Source organism: Amblyomma americanum, chromosome 1, assembly GCF_052857255.1.
Source record: "Amblyomma americanum isolate KBUSLIRL-KWMA chromosome 1, ASM5285725v1, whole genome shotgun sequence".
Taxonomy (NCBI): Eukaryota; Metazoa; Arthropoda; class Arachnida; order Ixodida; family Ixodidae; genus Amblyomma; species Amblyomma americanum.
The window spans coordinates 291,100,915-291,112,162 of NC_135497.1; the positions used below are offsets into that span (position 1 = coordinate 291,100,915).

At 49.2% G+C, this 11,248-nt stretch overlaps 2 protein-coding genes across 2 annotated transcripts; one reads left to right on the forward strand and one right to left on the reverse strand.

Moving 5' to 3' along the window:
- The first annotated feature begins 2,493 nt into the window (after positions 1 to 2,493).
- Positions 2,494 to 3,762, forward strand: LOC144118947 (uncharacterized). Its single transcript, XM_077651710.1, has one exon. It carries the CDS (start codon positions 2,494 to 2,496, stop codon positions 3,760 to 3,762), a length of 1,269 nt encoding a protein of 422 aa, XP_077507836.1.
- An 843-nt stretch (positions 3,763 to 4,605) lies between these two features.
- On the reverse strand, positions 4,606 to 6,583 carry LOC144098107 (uncharacterized). Its single transcript, XM_077630656.1, has 2 exons — positions 6,462 to 6,583; positions 4,606 to 5,387 (listed from the first exon to the last, which is right to left on the reverse strand). The coding sequence occupies exons 1-2, from the start codon at positions 6,477 to 6,479 to the stop codon at positions 5,004 to 5,006; spliced, it is 402 nt and encodes a 133-aa protein (XP_077486782.1). The 5' UTR covers positions 6,480 to 6,583; the 3' UTR covers positions 4,606 to 5,003.
- Between the last annotated feature and the right edge of the window lie 4,665 nt (positions 6,584 to 11,248).

Sequence of the window (11,248 nt, forward strand, 5' to 3'; positions counted from 1 at the left end):
TGCATGCGTGGTCTCTGTTGCTCGACCCCTGAGCTCGCATGCGCCGGGTGTCCCCCATACTAGCGCCTTCTGATCTTTCCTGCCGCTTTGCCTTTTCCTTTACCGCCTTTCTGTCAGGTCGGGGGGGGGGGGGGGGGAGGTGCCTTCCCGCTGGCCGATGCCCTTTGAAAAGCCTCGCCCCTGTTCTGCTTGCAAGATGCGCTTTTCTCTTTCTGTTACTGCGGTCACCATTAGAAGCACCTGCGCGTGCCGCCTGACCAGTAACTTTAGCTGCAAGATTACAAGGTCCAATGCGGGAAGGTTTTTTTTCCCTTCTGCCGCATTTCCATGTGTGCTAACATTGGCACCTGTCTGCGCAAATAATTTTAGGGCTTGACAATTCAACCGATTTTTCTTGGTCCTTGCCCTATTCCTGTTTTTACGCCTTGACACTTCCGTTTGTGTCTCCTGATCACAACTAGCTTGATCTAGTTTTACAGAGGCACCTTGGAGACATTCATCCAATTGCAAACTGGCCGCTTTGCCTTCGCAGGCAAGTGTCAGCTCCACACCGCTGACACACGGACCTTCCGCTGCCCCCGAGTTGGGCAGTTCGTTTCCCTGAAGGCAGTCCTCCACCGCCCGCTTATTGGCCTGAGCGCTTACCCCTGAAACGCCCTGCTCGTCTGCAATTGAGCGTTCGTCCTCTGTCTCAGCGTGGCTTTCGATACAACGTTTCGACACACTTACAGCTCCGCAATCTTCATGCAGGTTGTGCGCTGCTTCACAGTACTGTTTTACGTCGTCACGTCTGTCCAACTGGAACGATCCGGCGTGACTCGCTCGCTCTGGAGTCTTGGCTCTCGAGATCTCATCTTCCAGTTTCTTTATCTCATACGCGAGCTGTAACCTTCTGAGCTCCCGTTCCTCTCGCTCGGCCGCTAGCCGTTGGCGCTTATTTTCCTCTTGCTTTCGCTCATCTTCCTTTCTCTTTCGCTCTGCATTGAGAAGTTCCCACGTATCGATGATTATTCCTTCCTCGGCGGTTTCCAAGAGCAATTTCCAAATGTCCGAGTTTTTATCTTTACCCCTACGTCTACACCCAACTCTTCGCACAATGACAGCAAATCTGACCTTAGCAACTTCATTAGGTCCATGTTTGCTGCTCTGAGCCTTGACTTTGCTGAACAACTGTTGACGTGAGCTACACACACTTGTCTCACTGAACAACTTCCCTCGATTCCCAGCAGTTGAAAGTTATTAACCCAAACATTTGAAGCCTGGCGAATCTCAAGCGAAGTTCAAGCACTCACCCACAGAAGCAACACCACCCCGCATGGTCGATCCAACCGCTGCCGACCAGTTGTTAGGTGTGGGGCTCCAACACCATAGCAGGCCACCCGTGTTGGGGGATTGCGCTTCGATCCCACCACTGCCACCACTTGTTAGATGCGGGCCCCTGGTTCGCCTGTGCCGTCTCTCGCCAAGGTCGGTGTCCCCGGGTTCCGGATCCGGAGACTGCTGTTGTGAGGGTGACGAAGAGATGAGAGGGTCTTCGAGGTGAAGAAGAGACTGAAAAGGTTTATTTACATTTTTACATAGTTCGAAAGAGTGAATCGGGAGCTAGCTGATCACACGCCAGATCGCTGCTTAAATAGGGTCCGCTGTCCGCAGGTCCCTAGTTGGGGAATTTAGTTAAAATGCGTCGAATCACTGTGATGTAGATCACGTGTGCAGTCTTTAGGGTCCGCCTTCCAGGACGCCCCCAACAACACTCTTTCCACTTCTGGCAAGATATGGTCCGCGCTGTCCAGGCAACAGTGATGAATAGCCCCAAGCGGGTCCCAAGCAGCGTCGAAGGTCAGCCACCTGCACTTCACAGCGGTAGCGTGGGAACTATAGGTTGCCACTGCAGTTTGCAGAAGGTTCCACGTACAAGAAAAAGCACTTCGTCTAATACCCTAGTTACACGGCCGGCTTAACCGCGGTTAAGCGCAACTGTGGTTAGGCGGAGTTAACCTTGGTTATCGTGAACTGCAGTTTGGTGGTGTTACACGCGGAAATTTGTTCTCGGTGTGCGCAGTTGTGTCGGTCACGTTGTTGCTCCAGAAGAGAAATCTGCACGGCTAATTTAACGCAAGTGGTACACAAAATCTTACCTAAAACACAAACGTAGGAAGTTTTCTTCGAACGAAGTTTGGTTACATCTGTGCAGGGAAATTTGTTGTCCCGAGGTTATTGAAAGTCAGACAAAACTTAAGAAAGTCTTTCGACATTGGGTGCAGTCGACTCCGCAGGCGACCCGAGAGCCAAGTCAATCCCGTCTGCTTTGGCTCTCTCTGCGACTTGCCGCCCGTCTTCCTGCCGCGCTCCACGTTTCATTTTACCAACTATTTTCCTATTTTAATTGTTCGCTAGAATAAGTGTTATTTTAAATTCTCTTCTATCATCTCTTATTGTGGTTTGCGTGTGAGTGCCGTGGCGCCGTGCGTCGGCGCGAAGTCATACATCGTGATGGCTCACAGCAAGCCCGTGCCGGACGCTGTGGACAGAGGCTGCGGGTTCCTGGCTATGTTCGCCGCCTGTCAGACGGAAATGCAGCAGCGACGTTTGCGGCAGCTCGCAATTCTCGACGAGCTGGAAGAACGGCAAGCTGAACAAGAGCAAGCGGAGAGAACGTGCAGGCGTCTGCAAGCCTTAGCTGCAAGGCTGTGCTCGCGTGAGCGTAGTGTGTGGACTTACCCCCGGGAAACGTCGTGGTATGAAACAACTCTCCCGCACCTTCCGGAGAGTGGCTTCAGAGAAAATTTTCGAATGACCAGGAGCACATTTCAGTACATCGTGGGTGTGTGCGAGTGCATGAAGCGGCGCGATACGAACATGCGCAAGGCGATACCGCTGCGCAAACGTGTGGCGATTGCCATATATCGCCTAGCCACCTCAGCAGAAGAGAGGACGGTCGCAAATGTGTTTGGAGTGAGCCGCTCATCAGTAAACAATATTGTGAGGGAGTTTTGCGACACGATGGTGGAAGTGCTGGAACCTCGGTATATAAAAATGCCGAGGACGCACGAGCTGGCCGAACATCTCCGGCAGTTTGCAGCAGTCGCAGGCTTCCCGCAGGGCGTAGGAGCTGTCGACGGCTGCCACATTGAAGTTTGTCCACCTTTGGAACACGCTGTGGATTACCACAATTATAAGGGGTGGTACAGCACAATTCTTTTGGCTGTCGCAGACCACCGGTACAAATTTTTGTACACGAACTCTGGGTCTCCTGGCCGAAACCATGATGCTGCAGTTTTTGAAGTGTCGCGGCTTCCAAAGATTCTGGACAGCGATTTGTTCAAGAGGGAAGTGAGAGAAATTGAAGGTGTGCAGATTGGGCCTCTCTTCCTTGCCGACCAAGCTTTCCCACTGCAGAAGAATGTAATGAAGCCCTTCCCACATTCCGGCATTATCGGTTCTGATGCACAGGAATTTAATTTTCGCCTTTCTAGTGCCAGACGTGTGGTGGAAAATGCTTTTGGGCGCCTCAAGGCACGCTTCAGAATTCTACTGAAGGGCCTGGAATGTGACATTGTTAATGTACCTTATGTCATTCGAGCATGCTGTGTCCTTCACAACATATGTGAAGAACTTACCGACAGCTGTGACTCTAACTGGCTGGATGTGGTGCATGTAGAAGACAGGCGACGGCCGCAGCCCGTCTGCACAAGCAGTCAAGTAGAACCTTCAGGGGTGGCCGTAAGAAATGCCCTGGCAAAGCACCTTGCTTCAAAGTGAAATGCCTTGCATTTACTGCCATGTTGGTGCACGAGTTTATTTCAGTGTGTTTTGTGGCATACAGGTTGAAAATATTTATCCAACTGTGCATATGCCGGATGTTTCAGGGAAGGTGATCACTAATTTTTCAAGATAAGGTTTTTGAGGCAACGAGAAGCAATTTGCGGCATAGTAGTACGAGTGTTGGCGGACGTCAAAAACAGGCGAATCATCTTAACTAGCGAAGTGCGTAACTAAGTTATAATAGTTAGCTTTTAACTATTACCAATAGGCACTTGATTGCAATTAGAGGTTTGTAGCCGGCCATTACTAATAGCCATATCAGTTTTTGAATTTCAAAAATGCCATTTCTCTCGCCGCTGTGGCGGCACAACAAAATTTGGCTATTTCGACTAGTTACGACTCCTGGAGGGGTTGCTTTGCCTACATACTGTTCGAAAGTGCATGTATTATAGCACGATGTAGCCAAATTCTGTCGTGCCACAGCACCGAGGGTAATGGCATTTTCGAATTTCTAAACTGATATGGCCATTCTTAACGGTCTGCTACAAATCTCTAATTGCAAGCAGGTGCCTTTTGGCAATAGTTTAAAAGTTAACTATTAGAATTTAATCACTTAGCTATTTAACATGATTCACCTCAAAAATCCTATCTTTAAACATGAGTGATCACCTTCTCTGAAACACCAGGTATGTGCTTTTAAGCTGCTTTTGGTTCATCTGTGTTCATTTCTCATTTTCATATGTGGAATCTTTGCAACCGTTCTGCAGTCTGAACAGGAAGTGACGTCTCCATTCCATGTAGGAAAAACAACAACATTCCATGTAGGAAGACAGAGGCAGAACATAGACATAGTCTTCGTCTGTAAGCACGCAGTTGTTTTTCAAAGAGCATGAACAAAGTATCTCATCAAAAAGTTCAGAAGACGGAAATTGTGGCAAAACTTAATCGCTCAGCAGTATAAACATGCAGCCACAAACTGCAGTGTGTGCCTGCATAGTCCACCCCTCAGTTCATGGCTTCTGTTCTATATGCAGTGAGGAAATTTAGGTGCCTTATGATTTCGGTGTGCCAGAAACGTTTGTGACCACTTGTACATTAGTAACTGTACACAAGTTCTTGCATTGTCCATGTCAACTTTGAGGAATTCTAGAAAAGTTGAAACAGGTTTCTGCATAAGCATTGTCAACAGCATATCGTTACTGGCAGTGCCTTGCTTATTACAGACAGGACAGAATCAATTATTCTTTATTCTCCTTGGATTGCAAATAGTCCTTCATCACCTGTAGCATGCCCTTCTGCACCTCATTGCTCTCTTTCTGGAGCTCGATGAGTTGCTTTCGCAGCTCGCTGCTTTCCTTCGCAGCCTTGGCTGCACGTTCCTCAGCCTGTTGATGCATGGCCATCAGCTCACGAAGCAGTGAGCTGGAAGGCCGCTTCCTGCGAAGATTGGACTTTCCACATCGCTCCCCACTTGTCCCCTGCTCCCTGCCTGCTGGCTCGCTGCCTGCCGTGCTGTCATTACCCTCTTCCAGAGTGCAGGGAATTGTAGCGGGTACGGGTATCAAGTTGTCTTCGTACTCAAAGACAATCTCTTGCCCAGTGTGGGCTGGATCCTCTGGCATCTGTGAATGGAGGAAAAAAGAGAAAATGACAAAGATATGTCAGCCACTAAAATACAGAATCATATGATGGTTGGTAGGCAAGTAAAGCCTTGATCACAGACTCTTGAAAACATAACAGGACAAGATACAGAGAAATCGCAGGGGGAAAGAGAGCTTCCTACTCATTAGTAAAAACAGACTGTCTTACGGCGCAAACTTTGCATTGCCTCTTGTCCTTGTGTAACTCTATTAATTTTGGAATGTGAGGAAATCCTTGTGCTGGAGCACCATGTCAATTTTACACTGAACACAACATGGCTGCCACATGTTGTGGAGAAATGACTTATGATGGCCGTGCTGCTACATACGCCACTCATGTCAATAGTGGCACGCTGTCCAATCCCTGCAATTAATTTCTTGTACTTAAACTTTTCTTGTCAAAGAGCATATATGAAGCCTCACTGAAAGGGTCTGGGCCGTCACATTTTGAGATGCATTGCACATTGTGCCGAGAGGCTCAATTCTGTGTTCTGTGTATGATGTCCAAGCACAAAAACCATTTTGTAAGGAAGCTACTGAAAACACTTTATAGGACTGTGCGTAAGGTCCTCCTTGTCACTTACTCATTTGCCACATTGGTTTTTAATGTTTTTGTTGGGTTTTCGACAACTATGATTTCTTTCATGTGTTCTTGCTGATATATACCTTGCTGTTATGTTCATATGCTTATCTCTTTCGACCATGCTCATTCTATTCTTTTCAATAAAAACACGTCAAGTTCTGAGTGAGGTGGCTCTTCGCATTGTTTGTGTAGTTTGCTTTTGGTGTCGTGTAGTGCTTCGATGCAACCTAGATCGACATCAATTAGCCCTTTGTAAGCAACGATGCGGTACGACACAAATGGAGAAGCAAAGGCATGTTTGCACACATGATATTGCTTTCAACTCTCTGTTTATTCCTTTTTCCGTACTGTTCCTCAAAAACTTTATAGTGGTTTCTGAAAGGTGTCTGCAAAGAGGAATGGAAAGCAGGCACATAGCATTCACTACGCTGCTACCAGGCTGAACTGTGCTACAGGCAAAAAAAAAAGATTACCTCCACGCTCTCCTGCATCAGGTCACTGTCATTTACTGGCAGTGTGCCAAGAAAGGAGTGCAGCTGCCAATAAAAGGGCCACTGCACTCCTTTAGATCCAGTGGACGATCCAGATCGCCTGAGCTTCCTAGAATGAAAGACAGTATTAGTCCATGAAACTGTTGTCACGAAAATACACAACAAGGTACAATTACTTTTAAGAGAAAAATGGAGGAAAGGTGGCACTCGTGCTATTGAACACATTCAGCGAATAAAGCTGTACAGCTCGAGTAGCACCTGTATTAGCATGTCTACATGCAGCAGTTTAGCCTCAGCTAGTGGAAAGGTACATTGTTGACCACCTACCATAGGTCAAGCTATGCATGCATCAAGAAGGAAACATGTTAAATTAACTCTCTTGTCTGGGCGAGTTGGTTCATTTCTAACAAATAATGCACTTGCGCAAAGAAAACAGGACACAACGAAGTAACACATACGACAAGAACAGAGCGCAACTCCCAACTAGTTTATTAAGAGCAGGCAGCTTGAATATATAGCAGTGTTAGCCAACAGAAAGATTACAAAACCAAAAGAAAGATAAACCACGTGCGCTGTTAATACCAGCAAGCCGCTGCCAAGGGTACAACCAGATATCATTCTGTCAAACTGATATGATACTCCATAACAATCAAAACATAAAACCAAAAAAGAGAAACTGAAGAATCATGAGGTGAACAATGAACACAGGGAATATGAGATATATTCACCTCATGATTCTTCAGTTTCTCTTTTTTGGTTTTATGTTTTGATTGTTATGGAGTATCATATCAGTTTGACAATGATATCTGGTTGTACCCTTGGCAGTGGCTTGCTGGTATTAACAGCGCACGTGGTTTATCTTTCTTTTGGTTTTGTAATCTTTCTGTTGGCTAACACTGCTATATATTCAAGTTGCCTGCTCTTAATAAAGTAGTTGGAAGTTGCGCTCTGTTCTTGTCGTATGTGTTATTTTGTTGTGTCCTGTTTTCCTTGCGCAAGTGCATTATTTGTAAGAAGGAAACGCGTGTGTGCTGCTGGCGCAAGCCATTTGTGGCAATGGCGAAGTCTGCCCTTTACACGCTGTCGATGAAACGTTAAAATACGGTTTGGTTTGGTTTATATGGGTTTAACGCCCCAAAGCGACTCGGGCTACGAGAGAGACCGTAGTGCACGGCTCCGGAATTTCGACCACCTGGGGTTCTTTAACGTGCACTGCCATCGCACAGTACACGGGCCAGCAGCATTTCGCCTCCATCGAAAAGCTACCTCCGCGGCCGGGATCGAAGCCGCGCCTTTTAACAGCTGAGCACCATTACCACTGAGTCATTGCGGTGCCTAAAAATATGCACGCTACAAAGGAAATGTACGCGGTCAGTGCAACCAAGCTTAGTTCAGGATGACACCGCACCACGTACAGGAAAGGACACGCAACTCGTACTAAACTGTGTGTTCTGCTCACGACTGGCAGCCGGTCGAGGTTCTGCTGAACGCTACGAGATTGGCAGTCACTCGGACGAGCCAGGCTACGATAGCGGCTGCCGCTCGTCACACACACACACTGGTGTTTACACGCGGAACCAAAATAGACGGTAAACATCGCTACTTGAGAAGGAACAACAAAAGATTTAGTGCTTACCGGTATTGCTTGTTTAAGTTTTCAAGCTTCTGCCGCACCTGCTTTGCCGTGTACGGTCCCTCGCCCGACGGCAGGCCCGCGTTCAACAACTCTGCCATCGCATTATATATGCGCGCATTGCGCGTGTTTGAGCGCAGTGAGCTAAGGTTGTCCTCCCAGATTCGTATCAACGCCTCTGTAGTCACAGTAGGCCAGTTGACACGCTTCTGGGAGGACGCTTCGCTGGCCATGACACTGGGCTCGACCGACATGGTGGCAGCCATCTTGTGAGTTAGCAAGGCTTGACTGAGGTGGCCGACCTCAGTTTACGATGACCATGGTTACCGACATAACTGCGGTTAGATTGTCCGTGTGACTGCGCATAACTATGGTTAGTATTAACTGAGATAAACTGAACCGTGGTTAAGTCGGCCGTGTAACTAGGGTATAAGACGAGGTTGTTTTCGAAGCCCGAGGATTCCGGCGACGTTGGCTTAGTCAAACACGGCCGCATTTGCCACGGCTCATTTGCAACCCCGCCGCTCGCCGGCTCCCCCGCGGTCCCCTCCGGGAGAAAAATGTCCGGGGTGGGTCCAGCGTTTCGAACAAACGACAGGTTCACCAAAGCCGTTCTCAGGCAGCGGACGGCCGTTTCACCCGTAAACAGCAGGGGGGGGGGGGGGGGGAATGTCCCTTGTAGACGCCATCATCTGCACTCGTGGCGCTGCAACCACGTCGACGGCCCTTTGAAGCCTCTGTCGATTGATGCTTCTCAGTGGCTTGAATTTTCTTGGCATGTTGGCGTCTCCAAACGTAACAGTACATAAGCCAAAGGATTTAACACCGCGACATCTTCACATGGGGCCGGTCGGCGGCATCCCTGAAAGCGAAGAATCTGGCCGTGGCCTGACGGCCGTGAAGGACAGCTTCTCCGTTTTCTTGGGAGAGCTCTTTCCGCCAGGTGCCGCAGCGGAAGGTGGGCCGAGGACCCTTCGGACACTTCCGCATCCGTGTCACCACAGAGCCCTTGCAGGTTGGCTTACCGGGGTTGAAGCCCAGGTTTTCGCAGACCCCCCAGAAGTGCTCGGTGTTCAGTAGTCTTCCGCGGCGCTGCGGGCCCGATGGCGGGGTTTTTGGCGCTGGTGGGAGCAGCCCGTATTCCCGGCAAAACACGTCCACGGCCTTCTCATCGTTGAGCATACAGGCAAAAGTGACGATGTCCGGGTCCACCCTAACAGCAGCGGTAGCCATGTTGCTCTGGACAACTCGCACTAGCGGCTCGCTTAAATACGGTAGCGTCGATTACTCTCACACCTTGATACGGAGAGAGAGAAGGTTTCTTCCAACCAAAAACCCTCATTCACAGACCGCGTTTTCCCTTTCTGCTTTGCTGACTGAAGCTGTGGGGGGGGGGGAGATGAGTCAAACGCCACTGCATGCCTCTTCGAAAAGGGAGTGGCTGCCCCCTGGAGATAAGTCAAACGCCACTGCATGCTTCTTCGAAAAGGGAGTGGCTGCCCCCTGAATCCCCGACAGCCACCACCATGCAGCTATCCAGATACAGCTTAGGGGAAGTTGTCTGAAGGTTACAATGACATATTCCCGTGACCAGCACCTGTTTCGACCCACTCTTCTCGTTCACACTACTTCTCTATTGTGTCCTTTCAACAGATTCCTTCTGATACATATGAATGGACATTTCCCCACTCCCTTTTCGAAGAAGAATGCGAAATTTCTGTCTGCGGACGCGCGTTTTCGGTTGGAAATGATATTCTGCAAGATAATTAGCAAAATTCCAGGAACGCTGACTTACAGGAAGATGTTTTCCAACCAAAAACCTTTGTTGTTGTTGTTGGTGGTGGTAAAACTTTATATCCAACAGTAGGGGTCCTGAAGGACACTCGGCTAGGCGCCAGGTGTAGAGGGCAGCTCCAACGTCGGCACAGAGAGCCCGAAGCTCTCCGCCGCAGCGCGGGCCTCCTGGAGAGCCCGAAGCTGGTCGAGTAGTGAAGCACTTTTTAGCACTTTGTCCCAATGGTCCTTGTTCTTGGCGTAGGCGTCGCTCGATGCACAACCACACAGCATATGGTTCAAGTCTACACGTTCACTTCACTGCACTGTTCACACACATGTCCGTCGTAGTCTGGGTCGATGTGCTTCATGCGCCAGGGGTCGGGGTATGAGTTCGTTTGGAGCAAGCGTAACGTGACCGACTGGCTGAGGGTTAATTTCTTATCCGGGAGAGGAAACTCTCGTCTGCCTAAATAAAAGTGCTTAGTGAACTCGTACGTGAATAATTGATCCCTGTACTCGATATGTGGGGTAGCGGAGGAAACCGGAGGGACGCGGTCGATGAGTCCTTGCGCCGCCTCGTGTGCGATCTCGTTGAGATTCCGCAGACCGCCCCCTAAGCTACCCATGTGTGCGGGGAACCAAACGATGGAGTGATCGGTGACGTTACTTTCGCCTAAGATTCGTAGCGTCGTCTTGTCTATTCCGCCCTTCGCGAAAGCTCGTGTGGCTGCTCTAGAGTCGCTGTAGACAGTTGTGAAGCTCGAGTCTTTGAGAGCTAGTGCTGTCGCTGCTTGTTCAGCTACCTCTGGCTTCTTGGTGTAAAGCGTGAGTGAGTTGCGCGTTCCCCGTGTCCGTCGATTACTGCTACCGAGTAGGCATGCTTTTCCGGTATGTAGGCTGCATCCACGAAAGCTGTCTCGTTGGGAAACCTTGCCGCGTCCACAGCGAGGGCTTTGGCGCGGGCAAGTCTTCGTCCTTGATTGTGGACCGGGTGTAAATTTCTTGGGAAGGGGAGCACTTTAATGGCTTCTCGGATGACTTTAGGTAACTGCAGGACGTTGTCCCTTTCTGTTATGGTGTTCAGGCCGAGCTTGACGAGAATCTCTCGGCCCGCTTTGGTGCTTGATAGGCGTGCGATCTGTGCTGTGTGCTGAGCCTCGATGATTTCATCAAGGGTATTGTGGACTCCTAGCTGTAAGAGTAGATCAGTGGAGGCATTATCGGGGAGCCCCAACGCTGTCTTGAAAGCTCGGTGTATGTGTACTTCGAGCCTTTTGCGATGTTCTTTTTTCCAGTTAAGCATCGCAGCCACGTATGTGATGTGACAGAGTACAAAAGCGTGGACCATTTTAATGGTGTT